Source organism: Protopterus annectens, chromosome 2.part1 (assembly GCF_019279795.1).
Source record: "Protopterus annectens isolate FY-2018-M chromosome 2.part1, PAN1.0, whole genome shotgun sequence".
NCBI lineage: Eukaryota > Metazoa > Chordata > Ceratodontiformes > Protopteridae > Protopterus > Protopterus annectens.
The window spans coordinates 1,730,493,218-1,730,512,919 of NC_056729.1; the positions used below are offsets into that span (position 1 = coordinate 1,730,493,218).

A 19,702-nucleotide genomic window follows, 5' to 3' on the forward strand; every position below is an offset into this window, starting at 1 on the left:
GCTTTCCCAGCAGTGCATCATGGGTGCAGGAACAGACGGTAGCTCTGATGGAACGTAGACCCATTTCTGGACAGCAAAGCAGCCATGAAATCACTAAAATCATAAATAAACAAATGTGGCCTGGCAGTATCCCCCCTCGCTTAAAGGCCCAATACAAAACAAAACAAAAAACAATGTTACCTGACACTGTTGTTCACTAAAAAGACTAATGGTGGTCATAATTTCATTTTTTGTCCTTAAAAGAAGTTCTTATTTCAGAAGGGGAATGTATCAGTTGATTGACGGCAGTTTTAGTAAGTACCAAGTGATCAAGGAAATGTGTGGGAATCAAGTTTTGCCAATAGCGGAGCTCTCACTTTTGCTCCAATGTTGTGCAACCTAAGAATAAGTACATTTAATTTCAGGGCTTTCCCTGTAAAAAAACAAACAAACAGAACTACATCTGAGGTTCACTAAATGTTGTTTTGGCCATTTTTCTCTCTGATTTGGCATCCATGATAGAATTGTTGATCAGTCATCATGAACACTCTTAGAAGTACTTCAATAAAGAATCCTAAATGGGACAACAATAGAACAAGGGTAACTGAGGTGATAAGTCTTCCAGGGAGACATCTGGGTATTTGGACTTTTGTCCAATGAGGAGACAAAGAAAAGAAGAGCAAGAACTGAAACGGAAACTCGAACGTCATTCGTTATATAGTTACGTCATTCGTTATACAGTTACGTCATTCGTTATATAGTTACGTCATTCGTTATACAGTTACGTCATTCGTTATACAGTTACGTCATTCGTTATATAGTTACATCATTTGTTATACAGTTACGTCATCCGTTATATAGTTACATCATTCATTATATAGTTACGTCATTCGTTATACAATTATGTCATTCGTTATACAGTCAAATGGAAGCTTGCAGTCGAACGTTCCCTGCAAATAATAATTTAAGGAGTCATGGCTGAGGAAGGAAATCAGATTCAAAATGGCACAGAAAATATAGATCTATGTGTGAGTGGATTTACAATGAAATTTACTCCTTCAGTAGACTGTTATTATATAGTTAGGGAGTGGGCAAAGGGAACATACTTAGACTTAGAGAATGACTGTTCTCCAGCAGGTTGTTAATGTACAAGTAATGCCCAGTACAGAAGTCCTCTGCTTCACGGCAGCATATTAAGCTGCTATGAAGCTCAGAGAGGGAAAAAAAGCAAATGGCCACCATCTGTTCATAGGTTCATAGGTAGGTACTAGGCTATCGGCCCAAGGGCCTACGTAAGCCTAGCCAACAAGGCTCCCTTGCTTATGCCACCCAAGAAAGTTATTTTCCTGTGCCACTGTCGAGCAGAGACACTGAAGTGATCCCTGGGGTGTATTTCCTATTTCCCATCAACTCATCAAGATTTGTCTTGAAGAGTGCTAATGAAGAACTTTGCTTGACATAGATGCGTAGCCTGTTCCAGAGTACGGGAAGTCTCTGGGACAGGAATCTATCCCTCCAGCATGTCCTGCTTATTGTGGTGACAAGGTTTAGGTCCCAAGAGCATGTAGCTCGGAGGGATTGGGATTTCTTTAGGTGTAGATTGTCCAACAGCTCTGGGTTTGACATAGCTTTATATGTTAGGCAGAGATCACCTCGGAGTAGGCGATATGCTACGGATTAAAGCTGGAGCTTCTCTCAGTTTATTTGTTTATTTGTTTATTTGCAGTTTGTTTGCCAGGATAGTCCATTGGGCCACAAGGAGCCAGTTTTCAATGGAATCTGGGGAGAAAAGCTGCATAAAAATGCAAATACATAGTACACATTGCAGATTTACATTACAGATGATCTCATAGGAATACAAAGTAAATACGATAACAAAAAGGTTAACAATGAGGAATACAAAGTAAATACGATACAAAAAGGTTAACAATGAGGAATACAAAGTAAATACAAAAGGTTAACAATGAGGAATACAAAGTAAATACGATACAAAAAGGTTAACAATGAGGAATACAAAGTAAATACGATACAAAAAGGTTAACAATGAGGAATACAAAGTAAATGGTTAACAATGAGGAATACAAAGTAAATACGATACAAAAGGTTAACAATGAGGAATACAAAGTAAATCGATACAAAAGGTTAACAATGAGGAATACAAAAAATCACGATACAAAAAGGTTAACAATGAGGAATACAAAGTAAATACGATACAAAAAGGTTAACAATGAGGAATACAAAGTAAATACGATACAAAAAGGTTAACAATGAGGAATACAAAGTAAATACGATACAAAAAGGTTAACAATGAGGAATACAAAGTAAATACGATACAAAAAGGTTAACACTGATAATGATCAGTATAGTTTGTAAAACAGCAATAAAAAACACTTTTTTTTTTTTTTACAAAGGTAGCAGCATAGGGTAACTGTTAAGTAGTTGGTGAAATAGTTCAATAGAGCTGTGGAACTATAGGAGGCAGTGATGGTGTATTTAGTTCTAGGAGAGTGGTATTAGAAGGATTAGGTAGGATGGGAACAGGAGCACTTCCATTGTGAAGTTAGGTGTGAGTGCAGCAAGGTTTTAAATGAGGAGAGACTGCTGGTGATGCATTTAGGAGATGGTAGAGAATTCCAGAGGCTTGCACAAGAGAAGGACATTATGTGATTCCCAGCTACATGTGTGGGTTTGTGCAATTTAATTAGTTTTTGGGAATTATATCTTAGAAGTCATTCTGGTTCATGCATTTCAAAGATAGTGGCTAGGGAGGGACAAAGAGAGGAGTTGTAAATGAGTTTGTGTGCTTGGACGAGTTGGGTATAAGTGAGGAGTTTAGGTAGCTTAAGCCAGTTTAGTTGATGAAGAGAATTACACTAGGGAGAAATGGCTCTGTGACCTGCCACAAATTTTTATATCTTGTTATAGCAAGAGGAGAGTTTTGTTTTGAGGGAGGATTGCAAGTTGGTGAGTATAGATGCACCATATAGGAGGGATGGGATGAGATAAGTATTGGCTAATATGAGCCTGGTGGAAGGAGAGATAATAAAGATTATGGTGGTATAGCATACCAAGTTTTTTGTGGGTTTTTTGATATTTACTTGTAAATGTTTGTCGAAGTTTAGTTAATCATCTATGAGGACTCTTAGTAGTTTAGTGTCAGAGACTATTTCTAGGGGAGTATTGTTTTTGCTGGTGATTACGAATGAGTGTTTATGTAGGGAGGAGGTTTTGGAGGCTGTGAATAACACACATTTAGTTTTGGTTCCATTAAGAGCCAGATGGTTGTCTAGCATCCACTGCTCAGTAGAGGAGAAGGTGCTTTGGGTAGCTTATTTAGAGTGGGGATAGAAGGGGAGGAGCAGATAATGGTAGAATCGTCGGCATATTGGATGAGGCTGGAGTTTGGAATGAGTTGGTAGAAGTTGTTAATGAATATGTTGAATAGTAGGGGGGCTAAAATGGAACCTTGGGGGACACTTGTGGGAGTATTAAGGAAGGGTGAAGTGACTTTATTCCATTTGACTTCTTGTTGTCTGGTTATGAGGTACCTGGAGAACCACCTGGTACAGGAAGGGGATAAGTTTAGTTTGGAGAGTTTATTAAGAAACAGGTTGTGGGAATTAGTGTCAAATGCCTTGGAGAGGTTGAGGAGAAGGGTGGACATGAAATGGCCGGAATCGAGGGCTTTGTTAATTGTTTCAAGGAAGGAGAGGAGGGCAGTGGAGGTGGTATGACTGGTCTAAATCCATGCTGTGTGGGGGTAAGAAGCTGGTTGTTGATGAGATAGGGTAAGAGTTGTTGGTGAATACATTTTTCAAGAAGCTTAGAAATAGGGGATAAGATAGCAATAGGGCAGAAGTTTAGAATGTCATTATTATTGCCAGCTTTATGTAGAGGGATAATAAAGGCTTTCTTCCAGAGCTGGGGCACCTGGCTTTCTGAGATAGACTGATTAATTAGTATGCTGATAGGGAGAGCAATGGGTTTTGCGGCTACTTTTAGGAAGTAGAAGGGAATTTCATCAGGGGCATTGGAACCAGGTTTTAATTTTAGGAGTTTTTTTATGGTGGATATAGAGATGGGAATCATGGGATTGATAGAGAAGGGTGGAGGTTGGGGCATGGAATGCTAGGAGAGGAAGGGATGGGTGCAAGCTGAGGAGGGGTTGCAGTGGTGTTGGTGAAGGACAATGTTAGCATGCTTATGGACTCTGAAAAAAGAGTTAAATTGGGTGGCTAAGTCCATGTCAGAGGCATCTGGGTTAGGGCAAGGGTTTTCTTTTTCTCCCGGGTTGAGGAGAGATGAAATTCCTTTCCAAAATAGTGTGGGACTGGTGTTGTGGTTGGTTTGGAGAGTGGAGAAATAGGCTTTGCGGTCTGAGGTAATAATTTTTTTGACTTTATTTTGTACTGTTTTATATTCTTTAAGGGCGATAGTGGTTTTATTTTTATGGTAACATGTCCGGGCTTTGTCACGGAGTTGCATAGTAGCTAAGGTGTTTTTGGTTAACCAGGGTACAGGGTTACTTTTTGTACATTTTGTTTTTAGAGGGGCAAAGGAGTTGAGCAGGTTTTTGAAAGTAGAGTTAAAGTAGGATAGAGCATTCTCTAGGGAAAGAGTTTTTAATGGGTTCCAGTTTGTGCTTTTTAGTGCATTTGGGAAGGTTTCAGAATTTACGTTTTTTAGGCAGCGAGTGGAAATATAGGTGTGAGTTAGTTGTATGGAATAGGGGAGACGGTGGGCAAAAGTGGGGAAGTGGTCAGTTAGTGGGTGTGGGAGAATACCACTATCAGAGATATAGTAAGGATGGGATGCTAGAATCCAGTCTATTGTACTTCCAGTAATGGAGCACGAGTTAAATGCAGTAGCAAGCATAATATTTTAGAAAAGTAAATAAAGAAAAAAAAGTAATGCACGTGTGTGTGTGTGTGTGTGTGTGTGTGTGTGTGTGTGTGTGTGTGTGTGTGTGCACGTGTGTGTGCACGTGTGTGTGCGTGTGTGTGTGTGTGTGTGTGTGTGTGTGTGTGTGTACGTGTGTGTGTATGTGTTCATGTGTGTATGTGTGTGTGTGTATATACGTGTGTGTGTACGTGTGTGTGTGTACGTGTGTGTCTGTGTGTGTGTGTGTGTGTGTGTGTGTGTGTGTGTGTGTGTGTGTGTGTGTGTGTGTGTGTGTGTGTGTGTGTGTGTGTGTGTGTGTGTGTGTGTGTGTGTGTGTGTGTGTGTGTACGTGTGTGAGTGTGTGTGTGTCTACATTACTTACATAACTTAAATTTTGAATATAAATTATTACTCTAGAAACAACTGCATATGCTAATGCATGTTTGAAAAATTAGGTGGAGAAACTATTTTTCATCAAAAATGTAAACAAAAAGCATGTAGTAATAACAAAAAAAACTACAAAACACTTTAATAGAGGATACATTCTCTAACCACAATAATTGTCTTCAAAGTGAGTGTTATCTGGCAACTGACACCCTTCCAGGGGTGGTAAAGCCCTCTGTCTATAGTGTTGGGCCTCAAAACACTTGCACGTTAATTCTCTGACAAGGTCTATTCTTTCAGGCATTACTTCTACTCAGGACAAATTAAAGGTGTGGCTGCCCAAAGCTAGGAGTCTCTGCAAGAAACTGCACTCCCTATAAGCATGCTGATGTCTGTGCAGTTACTGAATATGGTTCAAAGCCATGGAAAGCATTGCAGCCATGCATGACTATAATACCTTGCATACGTTACGACCACCCTCTGAACATGAAAGAGCAAAAGGTAGAGGTTGATCTATCTACATAAAGGGTAAGTACACCTATAGAGGTGTATCTGTCTACATAAAGGATAAGCACACATGCAGAGGTGTATCTGTCTACATAAAGGGTAAGCACACCTCAAGGCTGGTCAAACAATGTGACATGCTACTCCATGTCCAACTAACCATGGGAAAAATCCATTACCATATTCTTGCTACCTACAGGTCCTCCACCATTAACCAGGAAAACCATAACTCGTTCATGAATTTACTAGAATCACTCACCATTCAGCCCAATACCATACTCATGGGTGATTTTAACTACCCCTCCATTAATTGGGAGGCATACATAATCACTAACATGCAGGCCCAAAGATTTCTTGACTTTCTAAACTCAAATGCTATGGAGCAGCTAGTTTGTACCTGCACTTGGGGTACAAATATGACAGCTGTAGTATTCACAAATATGGGGTACAAATATGATAGCTGTAGTATTCACAAATATGGGGTACAAATATGATAGCTGTAGTATTCACAAATATGGGGTACAAATATGATAGCTGTAGTATTCACAAATATGGGGTACAAATATGATAGCTGTAGTATTCACAAATATGGGGTACAAATATGATAGCTGTAGTATTCACAAATATGGGGTACAAATATGATAGCTGTAGTATTCACAAATATGGGGTACAAATATGATAGCTGTAGTATTCACAAATATGGGGTACAAATATGATAGCTGTAGTATTCACAAATATGGGGTACAAATATGATAGCTGTAGTATTCACAAATATGGGGTACAAATATGATAGCTGTAGTATTCACAAATATGGGGTACAAATATGATAGCTGTAGTATTCACAAATATGGGGTACAAATATGATAGCTGTAGTATTCACAAATATGGGGTACAAATATGATAGCTGTAGTATTCACAAATATGGGGTACAAATATGACAGCTGTAGTATTCACAAATATGGGGTACAAATATGATAGCTGTAGTATTCACAAATATGGGGTACAAATATGATAGCTGTAGTATTCACAAATATGGGGTACAAATATGATAGCTGTAGTATTCACAAATATGGATGAGCATTGCCCCCCCCCCCCGCCAAGTGCAATGTCTTCACTGGTAAGATCAGATCACAAAGCGGTCTCCCTTAAAATAAAGTTAAAACTAGACCCCCGACCTAACTCTAAACACTTTAAGAACTTTTCTGTGGCAAACTATTTCCTATTAAGTGACAGCATAGCTAGTTTCCAAGCTCCCCATAAACCCAGAAAACACAGAAGCCTATGCCCTGTGTGACCATATAAACAATTGCATAGAAACCGAAGTACCAGACTGAAGTAAGCCAAAATCAAACTGCAAAAGCAAGCCACCTAGTGGACCCCTGGTATTAATCGGTTGCACAAAAAGAAAGACAATCCCATCAAGAAGTTAGATGGAATGTACACAACAGAGCAAAAAAGTCCCTCATTAGTCTAAACAAGCAAATCAGGGAACTAGTCAAGACTGTGAAAGCAGACTTTAAGGTAAATAGCCTCCAAAGCTAAAGTAACCATAAGGCACTTTTCGGTTATGTCTGCAGTCTTAAGGGCAATACCCAACAATGTGCAGAATCAGTTGTAGATGGTATCTCCTGTACTCAGCCAGAAGATATAGCAAATCTGTTGGCCAAAGAATACAGCTCAGATTTCACATCTCCATCACCCCCAGTCATTTCTGCTAGAAGAAATACCCTCCACTACTCCCCCCACTAATTATCACCGAAGAACAGATTGCCACTGCACTCTCTAAAGCTACAAACATGGCATCAGTTGAGCCAAATGATATACTAGGTTGCCTCTTAAGTAGCTTGAATCAAGTCCAATCAGCTTCAATGGGATCTCTGTTTAACCACAGCCTCCAGACTGGCTTTGTCCCTGTAGATTGAATGGGATGTCTGTTTAACCACAGCCTCCAGACTGGCTTTGTCATATAGATTGTAGGACAGCAACAGTCATCCCTACAGACCCATAAGTATGACTAGTCTTACATGTAAGGCCACAGAAGGAATAATCATGACCCTGATAAATAATGACATTTGCAAACACTGGACCCAACCCAATTTGGCTTTGTCAAGGGCATGTCATGTCTACTAAATCTGGTGGACTTTTTTGAAAACATCACTAGGGACATGGATGAGGGTAAAACAGTGCATACCACCTACTTTGATGTGGCCAAGGCATTTGACACATTCCCATACTCAGGTATTATAAATAAAGTCACAAAACTGGGCATAAATTCCTATATCACCAGCTGGATAGCCAATTGGCTCACGGACAGGACACATGGTTAAAGTTGGTGAATTCATATCTAGCAAGAGGCCATTTACTACCTATGTGCCACAGGTCTCAGTACTGGGACATCTCCTGCCTGGAATACACTTCTCTAAAGCCAAGGCTAATGTGGAAGGCCTCTGGATGACAAGGTTTGCAGATGACTCAAAGAAAATAGAGGGTTTTAACAACATGTCCTATGCAGACAGACTAATAGCCCCATCCCTTTACTCTGTCTCCTACCGACTATTAAGGGGGTAACCTATGCCTGACATACAAGGCACTCACAAATCCAGCCTGTTGGAGCTGCTACACATCCACAGGTCAAACAGCATGAGAATCACCTAAATCAGGTAATCTATACCTAGACAGTGGCTCAAGTAAAACATGCTAGAGAGACAAATATGTGTCACAGAGATTACACCTTCTTTGGAACAGGCTTCCTATTCACATTAAACAGAGTCCTTCCATAACTCTCTTCAAATGTAGTTTGGATCAATGGATGGGGAATCACAAATTCACACCTTGGGAAGCACCTATGTTCCTTATGGGCAGGTACAGTCTGTAAAATACTCAAGGCATATGCACATATGCACAAACCTATGCCATCTTCTTGCCCCTTGGGATCACGTATTGGGAACAATCAGGTTATACTGGCTAGGATTGTAAAGGCTGTTAAGCCATTAGCCTAGTAATCTCCTATGAACCTATGAATATGATTTAGGCATTCACATTCAGTTTGCATGTGTTAGATGGGCAAGCCACAAAATGAAATGCATTAAGTTTTGATTTCAGTAAATATGATCCTCCCTCATCCACCTCACCCAAAGTAAGATGGTTCTGGTACAGGCCCAGTGTTGTTTTGTTGAGTAGCTAGATGATGCCGCAAGGTCTATTCTTTGGGCCAGTAAATGTGTATGTATGCATGAATATCTGCTCAGTTTCTTAGCCAGCAATTTGATACTGACTTTTCTTTTAATCCGGTGAAATGATCTTTACTTCTGATGTTAATGTCTGTAACACACGGTGACGCAGATTTAATAAGCATCTGCTGATCACATTAACTTCTAATCTTACACTTGAGATCTACCAGCCAGTCAGCTTACAGGGTCAGTCTGGGCACATTTTGTTTATCAAATATAATGTTTTCTAAGCACCGATGAACAAACATCTATGAAAATGTTCTGATTTTCTAACAAATCTGGCAAATACCACTTTTGTTTCCTTTGAGACAATCTATTTCTCCACACTGCTGGATACTGAATTGGCAAGTAAAGTTTGTGTTGATTCCAGATGTTCTTGTACTGCTTTGGAAAATTCATTGTTGTTTATAGTGTAGTAATAGTAACTGATGCTTCTCAACAAACGTGTACAAGGTTTTAGGAAGATTTTATATGTATTCATTAGGGTCACCTTCAGATGCCCGACATCGCGTTTCGCCGACACGGAATCCGACGGGTCGAAAACACCGACAACGCAGATGACCGACAAGGTGAGAACCCGACGGACTCGGTAAGTGTGCGATAGAGTGAGGGATTTAGTGTTAGGGAGTGGACAGGTAAGTGTGCGATAGTGAGGGACTGTGGGTTTAGGGGTGGGTTAAGTGAGTTAGGGTTAGGGTGCAGGTAGGGTGTGTGTGCGATAGTGAGGGACTGTGGGTTTAGGGGTGGGTTAAGTGAGTTAGGGTTAGGGTGCAGGTAGGGTGAGTGTGCGGTAGTGTCGGACCTTGGGGTTAGGGGTGGGTAAGTGAGTTAGGGTTAGGGTGCAGGTAGGGTGAGTGTGCGGTAGTGTCGGACCTTGGGGTTAGGGGTGGGTAAGTGAGTTAGGGTTAGGGTGCAGGTAGGGTAAGTGTGCGGTAGTGTCGGACCTTAGGGTTAGGGTTTGGGTTAGGGATAGTGGATATGTTATGTAGTGTACTGTGTTGTTTACGTGTAGTGTGTTGGTGTAATGGTATTCGGTGTTTTGCGTTGTCGGTATTTTTTGTTGTCAGTCTTTTGGTGTCGGTGATTTGTGTGTCGGCGAAACGCGATTTCGGGCATCTGAAGGTGATCCATTCATTATTACCAAGAATAACACTCATCCCAGGTAAATCTTCTGTCCAGAACCAAGACTGCTTTTCTAACTGTTATTTGTTAAAAGTTTTTCTTAAACAGTTTTATGATTCTGTTCCATTAGGAAAGGTAGGGAAATGTTCAACTCTTTGCCCAAAATACTGAGTACTATAAAACGAATTTGCGGGACAGTAACATATTTTTTGGCCAGTCATGACATGCTGCAGACACAAGTTTGTATTAAATCTGAAGGTAAAATATGCAGAAATGTTAATACATCATACAATCCAGTATTCACAGAATTAATTATAGATATTCAGTTTTTAATATATTTACATAGATATAGGGTAGAGCATTTTTAAAACACAGTCTGGAGCATAACAGTAGAAAAGTTTTAGATGGCATTCTTAAACTACTGCAGAGAAGCAGGTATATGTTATATAAGGGAAAATATTAAGCAAAGTTATGTTATGAGGAGATGTGTTCACAATAATCAACATAATATGAATGTTTCATTACTTTTATTTCATTTGTTTGGTGTACTGAAGATAAGCTATGATGACTAGTGATCACAAAAGGCATTAGTTTTTTGGGGAAAAATGACTATGCAGCTAGCTTCATATCCATTTTAAACATTTATGGGTGAGTTTGGCATAATGGTTAAGGTCTTCACCTTCAAGATACAATGTAGAGTTTGATTCTGATTTCAGGTTATTGACTAGGCTTAAAATGGCCCTTTAGGCCAGTTAGCCTAGTGTTCACCTATTAACAATGAATCAGCCAACTATGATTAAACTATGAATCAAACGTAAATTGTTTAAACTCATTTAACAGTGTTCATTACCTGATATGCTGAAAAGAATAACGAGGCAAGTAAATTAAAAAAATACGACAGTACACTAATGAAATATAATCCAAGTTTAAATATAATGGGATGCTTTCTTAATCAACTAATAGCACATATTTAAAAACCAGTGTATGTGTAATGTGAAAGCATTGTGTTTTATGGATATGTGACGACTCTGGAAGAGTGTTGGTTGCTAGGTGTTCATGTTCATGTGTGCATGTGTACAATTGTGTGTTTATGTGTATGTGAGACAGAGGGAGACAGAGAGAGAGAGAGAGAGAGAGAGAGAGAGAGATACAGAGAGAGAAAAAGATAAATTGTTGTATATGTGCACATGGTCAAATGGAATAACAAAGTTAGCTGCAAATACTGTTAATAAATAAAACAGCTGAATGGGGTCTGTAAACCACCCTTTTGCCCATATGTTTTAAAGGATCATGTTATGCTAATTGCTTAACCCAGTGGCTGGGTGGAATAATTTTAAAAAAATATGAATATTTGAATGCTTGTAGCTGTTCTCAAAGATTACTGATACCCATTGTCTATCGCTTATCTTATAGGTTCATAGTTTAGTAGTAAGCTAACTGCCCTTGTGAGCCTTTTTAAGCCTAGCCAGTTATCCCTTGTAAGACTCAAACCCTGCACCTTGTGTTTGTAAGGCAAACACCTTAGTCATTAAGTCACAATCCCAGCTCTTTAGAAGCAGATGAAAAAATAAAAGTGACGTTTCCAGTACAGTAGTTAATCAGAAGCTCATATGATCTGTTATATTTTTATACTTATTCGGGTGTTAGATGTTAAGTTGGAGGCTGTGGGAGATACAGATCTATAATTTAAAACAGTCCAGAACTAACACTATGCCAGAATGTTTCATAAAGAGTAATGCCTATAACAAATTAGTGATAAATCCACACTTACAGCTAAAATAGAGAAATCAAGTTAAGTAATCTGTGTTATGCTATTATGCTACATACTAGCCAGTGACTGAAAGTGTCCTAAAGGTCTGAAAACTGATAAAAACCTATGGAATCCATGGTACAAAATATTAAAAAGCTAGTACATTACATGTGCAAGCAGCAACTGGCCAGTGACCACGAATATTCAAAAGGATTGTAAACTGTTAAAAAAGCTTGTGGATTCCATGTCTAAAATATTAAACAGTTAATCTATTGCATGTATAAGCAACAATCCAGTCAAAAATCTGGAAAAATAATATTGTGGAAATCATATTCATATGTAAGTGTAGATTTATCACTGATTTGTTATAGGCATTAGTACAGGCATGTTAATATAAGATTCCTCTACAGTCTTTAGTATGTTTACCCTAACTGTTTTAATAGTTCACTACTGCATGCATTTTGATATGACTCCTTTACAGTTTTATACTGTGTTTACTTTAACTCTCTTTATTGGTTTACCACATCAACATGTACTTGTTAGTGACTAAGTCGTCATTGCATGGGGGATGGTTTGTCTTACATTGCAGCCTTTATATATGATTTCCACTTTGTAACTTTCATATTCTGAAGAAGTTCCATCCACTAATAAAGGAACGAAAGTGTTAAATACCAGTTGGATTGTATGATAGTTTCTTTCTTAGTTTGAAGTATTTTTTTATTTTAATAACTTTCTTCAGTTTTTTCGGTTGTTTTATATAGATATATATATATATATATATATATATATATATATTATATATATATATATATATATATATATATATATATATTTTATATATATATATATATATATATATATATATATATATATATATATATATATATACTAGTAAATCTTTCATTAGGTTGAATAACCATTGTCATCATCTGTTCTTAGCAATCCAAAGGTAAAAAAATGCACTAATAAACTTTAAATAACAAAATAAAAGGTGTAGAAACGAGCGAACCAAACCACTTTAACCAAGAAACCAGTAAGCACTTTCGTCTACATAAGACTTTTTCCAACTGACATACATTTCTTTGACCCAGCTTTTAAAACACAGGAAAAAGTCACATGACAAAAAAAATCACATGACATAAAAATCACATGACATGAATAAATCACGATATAACTTAAAGCACACTTATAAAAATATTAATGCTTTAACTTTTTCTTTTATAAAAAAGCAACAGTGTCTTCTCTATTATTAAGTCCTGCTGAACGGCAAGCATTTAATTTTACCTGCAAAGAATATTGTCTTCACCCTAGTTCATCTTTACCACTGAATAACTTATCACATCCCTATATCTCATCTAGTACAAGAAATTTAAAATTCACTCTACATTTCCCTCTCTTGTAATGCTTAGCCAATGTATTTTTTCATCACCAATACTCACTGCGTGTTTATGTTCTTGGCAGGTAAAATTAAATGCTTGCCATTCACCAGGACTTAATAATAGGGAAGACTTTGTTAATTTTTTAAAAAAGAAGAAGTTAAAGCATTAGTATTTTTATAAGTGTGCATTGTTATATCATGTGATTTGTTCATGTCATGTGATTTTTTTATGTCATGTGATTTTTTGTCATGTGACTTTTTCTGTGTTTTAAAAGCTGGGTCAAAGAAATGTATGTCAGTTTGAAAAAGTCTTATGTAGAGAAAAATCACTTACTGGTTTCCTGATTAAAGTGGTTTGGTTTGCTCATTTCCATGCCTTTTATTTTATCATCTGTTTTTATTCATAGGTTCAAATTTGTGTACTATACTAACAGCCACAAGGACCCTTTAAAGCCTAGGCATGCATCCCAAATCTCTGACAACTTCTGCTACAACTAAGTGTAAGCAAGGGCTTGGGAGATGAAATATTTACAAGTAGGGGCCTGGGAAATAAACCATTTATAGACTGCCTGTGTCCATTAGAGAGACAGGTGCCAAACCAGGGATGAATTACCTGTTCCCCATCCAACTGCTCAAGTTATACTTGACATGGGTTAGGGAGGAACTCTGCTTCACATGGATAGGGAGCATGTGCCAGGGACAGGGTGGACTCTGGGATACATACATGTCTTTCCAGCAGGTCCTATTTATATCACAGGTAAGGTTTAAGTCTTTAGCATGGGTAATTCTGGTGCTGTTTGTTTTGTGAATATGCAGATGGTCCATTACAATGGGAACTGACAATGCCCTGTATGCCAGGCATAGATCTCCCCACAAAATCCTGTAGCAGACAGAGTATAGGGATAGGGCCTTGAGGTGACCTGCATAGGACATGTTATTTATACCCTGTACTCTTATAGTGAAGACGTTCCAATTGTTGGATGTGCCTAGTTAGGTACATACCAAAGAGAGCATTGTATTCAATGATAGGTCAGATGAATGCTGAATGCAGTAGAACAATGGCCTCCTTGGACCTAGATTCATTACATTTGTTTTCCATTGTCTCACATACATTCCTATGTACTGTATTACACTGCCTCTTATTACAGAAGGAAATATTACACTATCTCGCATTACAGATGGATATATTATACTGCCTCTTATTACAGATGGAGATATTATACTGCCTCTTATTACTGATGGAGATATTACACTGCCTCTTATTACTGATGGAGATATGACACTGCCTCTTATTACTGATGGAGATATTACACTGCCTCTTATTACTGATGGAGATATTACACTGCCTCTTATTACAGAAGGAGATATTACACTGCCTTTTATTACAGATGGAGATATTGCACTGCCTCTTATTACTGATGGAGATATTACACTTTCTCTTATTCAGATGGAGATATTACACTTTCTCTTATTCAGATGGAGAAATTACACTGCCTCTTATTACAGATGGAGATATTACACTGCCTCTTATTACTGATGGAGATACTGCCTCTTATTACAGATGGAGATATTACACTGCCTCTTTTCACAGATGGAGATATTACATTACATCTTATCACAGATGGAGATATTACACTGCTTCTTATTACTGATGGATATATTACACTGCCTCTTATCACAGATGGAGATATTACACTGTCTCTTATTTCTGATGAAGATATTACACTGCCTCTTATCACAGATGGAGATATTACACTGCCTCTTATTACTGATGAAGCTATTGCACTGCCTCTTATCACAAATGGAGATATTACATCGCCTCTTATCTCAGATGGAGATATTACACTGCCTCTTATTACTGATGGTGGTATTACTCTGCCACTTATTACTGATGGCAGTATTACATTGCCTCTTATTACTGATGGAGGTATTACACTACTCTTATCACAGATGGAGATATTACACTGCCTGTTATCACATATGGAGATATTACACTGCCTCTTATTACAGATGGAGATATTACACTGCCTCTTATCACAGGTGGAGATATTACGCTGCCTTTTATTACAGATGGAGATATTGCACTGCTTCTTATTACTGATGGAGATATTACACTGCCTCTTATTCAGATGGAGAAATTACACTGCCTCTTATTACAGATGGAGATATTACACTGCCTCTTATTACTGATGGCAATACTGCCTCTTATTACAGATGGAGATATTACACTGCCTCTTATCAGAAATGGAGATATTACACTGCCTCTTATCACAAATGGAGATATTACATTGCCTCATTACAGATGGAGATATTACACTGTCTCTTATTTCTGATGAAGATATTACACTGCCTCTTATCAAAGATGGAGATATTACACTGCCTCTTATTAGAGATGGAGATATTACACTGCCTGTTATTACTGATGAAGCTATTACACTGCCTCTTATCACAAATGGAGATATTACATCGCCTCTTATCTCAGATGGAGATATTACACTGCCTCTTATTACTGATGGCAGTATTACACTGTCAGTTATTACTGATGGCAGTATTACACTGCCTCATATTACTGATGGAGATATCACACTGCCTTTTATTACAGATGGAGATATTACACTGCCTCTTACTACTGATGGAGATATTAAACTGCCTCTTATTCAGATGGAGAAATTGCACTGCATCTTATTACTGATGGAGATATTACACTAACTCTAATCACAGATGGAGATATTACACTGCTTCTTATTACAGAGGGAGATATTACACTGCCTCTTATTACTGATGGAGATATTACACTGTCTCTTATCACAGATGGAGATATGACAGTGCCTCTTATCACACACGGAGATATTACACTGCCTCTTATTACAGATGGAGATATTACACTAACTCTTATTACAGATGGCGATATTACACTGCCTCTTATCACATGTGGAGATATTACATTGCCTCTTATCACAGATGTAGATATGGCACTGCCTCTTATTACAGATGGAGATATTACACTGCCTCTTATTACTGATGGAGATACTGCCTCTTATTACAGATGGAGATATTACACTGCCTCTTTTCACACATGGAGATATTACATTACCTCTTATCACAGATGGAGATATTATACTGCCTCTTATTACTGATGAATATATTACACTGCCTATTATCATAGATAGAGATATTACACTTTTTCTTATTACAGATGGAAATATTACACTACCTCTTATAACATATGGCAATATTACACTGCCTCTTATCACACATGGAGATATTACATTGCCTCTTATCACAGATGGAGATATTACACTGCCTCTTATTATTGATGGAGATATTACACTGCCTCTTATTACAGATGGAGATATTACACTGCCTCTTATCACACTTGGAGATATTACATTGCCTCTTATCACAGATGGAGATATTACATTGCCTCTTATTACTGATGGAGATATTACACTACCTCTTATCACAGATGGAGATATTACACTGCCTGTTATCACAGATGGAAATATTACACTGCCTCTTAATACTGATGTAGATATTACACTGCCTCTTATTGCAGATGGAGATATTGCACTGTCTTTTATTACTGATGGAGTTATTACACTGCCTCTTGTTACAGATGGAGATATTACATTGCCTCTTATTACTGATGGAGATATTACACTACCTTTTATTACAGTTGGAGATATTGCACTGCCTCTTATTACAGATGGAGATATTACACTGCCTCTTATCACAGATGGAGATATTACGGTTTACTTTTACATGTCCATAATGCACATGGATGAAATACAAAAGTCCGAAAGGACTTTTTCAAGTTTTTGGAAAGCCAAAAACAGAATGCATTGAATGTGCAATGAGCGAATGCACAGTAACATTCGCTCATTGCAGATTTGGCATTTTTGGTGAGAGGTTCACTATAGTGGGGATCAGGAAGTGGACCCTTTCCCCACTATAGTGCGACCTAGGAGTTACAATAATAAAGTGGGGGGTGTGCAGGGGGGTGCAGCCTCCCCTGCATTACACTTTGTCTTTGAATTGAAGTTCGAAAATCAGCAAATCTGGTTTTCGATTTGCTGATTTTCGAACTTTGGTGCAAATCGGAATGACGATTTTCGTCATTCTGGTTTGCACAAAGGGCCGTTCGGTAGGTTGATTTTCAACCTTTCAAAGGCAAACTGATATTACACTGCCTCTTATTACTGATGGAGATATTACACTGCCTCTTATCACAGATGGAGATATTACACTGCATCTTATTACAGATGGTGATATTACACTGCCTCTTATTACTGATGGAGATATTACACTGTCTCTTATTACTGATGGAGATATTACACTGCCTCTTATCACACATGGAGATATTACATAGCCTCTTATTACTGATGGAAATATGACACTGCCTTTTATTACAGATGGAGATATTACACTGCCTCTTATTATTGATGGTGATATTACACTGCCTGTTATTAGAGATGGTGATATTACACTGTCTCTTATCACACATGGAGATATTACATAGCCTCTTATTACTAATGGAGATATTACACTGCCTCTTATCACACATGGATATATTACACTGCTTGTTATTAGAGATGGAGATATTACACTGTCTCTTATTACTGATGGAGATATTACACTGCCTCTTATTACAGTTGGAGATATTATACTGCCTCTTATTACTGATGGAGATATTACACTGCCTCTTATTACAGTTGGAGATATTACATTGCCTCTTATTACTGATGGAGATATTACACTGCCTTTTATTACAGATGGAGATATTACACTGCCTCTTATTAGTGATAGAGATATTACACTGCGTCTTATTACTGATGGAGATATTACACTGCCTATTATTACAGATGGTGATATTACATTGCCTCTTACTACAGATGGAGATATTACGCTGCGTCTTATTACAGATGGAGATATTACACTACCTCTTGTTATAGATGGCAATATTACATTGCCTCTTACTAAGGATGGAGATGTTACACTGTTTCTCATTGCTGGTGGAGATATTACACTACCTCTTATTACAGATGTATTTTATAAATATCAGTAGCTCATCTTGCTTGCACTTACCTTTGGTGCAAGAATCCGGCTGGTTTGGCATAATTGTTAAGGTCTTTACTTCATAGGTAAAATGTACAGGGTTTGATTCTGACCTGTGGTTATTGGCTAGGCTTAAAATAGCCCTTCAGGGCAGTAAGCCTAGTATTATCCTATGAACCCATTGGATCTGAAAATTGCAAGTTCTACTCCCTCACCAGGCACCTGGAATAATTTTCCAATACTGACACTTTAGTGCAGCATAGTGGGGGTGCTGCACTCCTGAATATGCTGTCCTTTACATGTGATGTTATACCGAGGTCCCATCTGCCTGAGCTGTTGGTAGCTCAGATGGATGCAATGATTTCATTTCATGTATGAAAATGAGGAGAAGTTCCCCAATGGCCAGGCCAAACGTACTCTAATCAACATGAATATCATCTCAAAGATCCCAGTAAAAGAAGCCATTGTTCTTGTGGCACTAACCCAGACAACAAAGTGTAAATAAATACAATAAGATAATGTGTAATTATTCTTTTTATCTGACTTTGTTATGTGTTAATTGATGTGCCGCTGTATGTATGTGTATAATTGCATGTATTTTATTGTGGAGCTTTTCTTCTTCAGACCCCATTGAAAAGGGGCTTTTTGCCCAGTCTGGGTATCCCAGTCAACAAACATACATGCATACTTCTCAACTGTCCAGATTTTCACAGAATTTCCAGATTTATGCCTTATACTTTAGGTCTGTTGCTCATAAAATTTGTAGTTTTCTGGCAAATCATTGAGGACTGAAGTCACTAAATAATGACACCATATTTGAGTTTCAGACTTCATAGCCTTAAAAAATACACATCAAAGCAAAGTTGTTACTCTAGAAACATTCAGAGTTTATAAGAGCAATATTTAAAATCTGTCCCTATTTTTGGGGCTTTGCTCAGATTTCTTGTGTTGAGAAGTTGAAAGGTATGTATACATGAATACATGTATACTGACAGTGAGATGGTTAGGAAAAAATCTTGATGCCTTGATAGACAGAATACATCCATGCATACATAAATGGATAATGCAGAAACCCACTTCAGACAACAGAAAGGAGTCTTTATATACTCTCAATGAATCCTAGGAATGATATTGTACTTTTGATGGCTGTAAACTAATATACTGATTACTGACAGCTGCATTCCAGCCTGCATACTTTTGCATAATGTACAACTGCTATAAAACAATATATGTAGTTTCTCTCTTGTCCATTTATGTAAAATAAGAAAAAAAACTAACATTCATTTATATTTCTGTCCACAGACTACAAGAACAACATTCTGAAGGAGAAGGCTGAACTGTCCAAGACTGTACCAGCAAAAAATATCGACTTAGATAAAGGTAATGAACTCAGGCATATTCCCATCACTACTCTTAATG

The 19,702-nt window shown here is 37.9% G+C and overlaps 1 protein-coding gene across 1 annotated transcript in view; it reads left to right on the plus strand.

Annotated features, from left to right (window-relative positions):
* The window catches only part of MXRA8 (matrix remodeling associated 8), a 574,547-nt gene that overhangs the window by 541,572 nt on the left and 13,273 nt on the right, over positions 1 to 19,702 (plus strand). Inside the window, exon 9 of the mRNA XM_044063600.1 lies at positions 19,586 to 19,663. Coding sequence (XP_043919535.1) covers positions 19,586 to 19,663 — 78 coding nt within the window. The remainder of the gene's footprint in view (positions 1 to 19,585; positions 19,664 to 19,702) is intronic.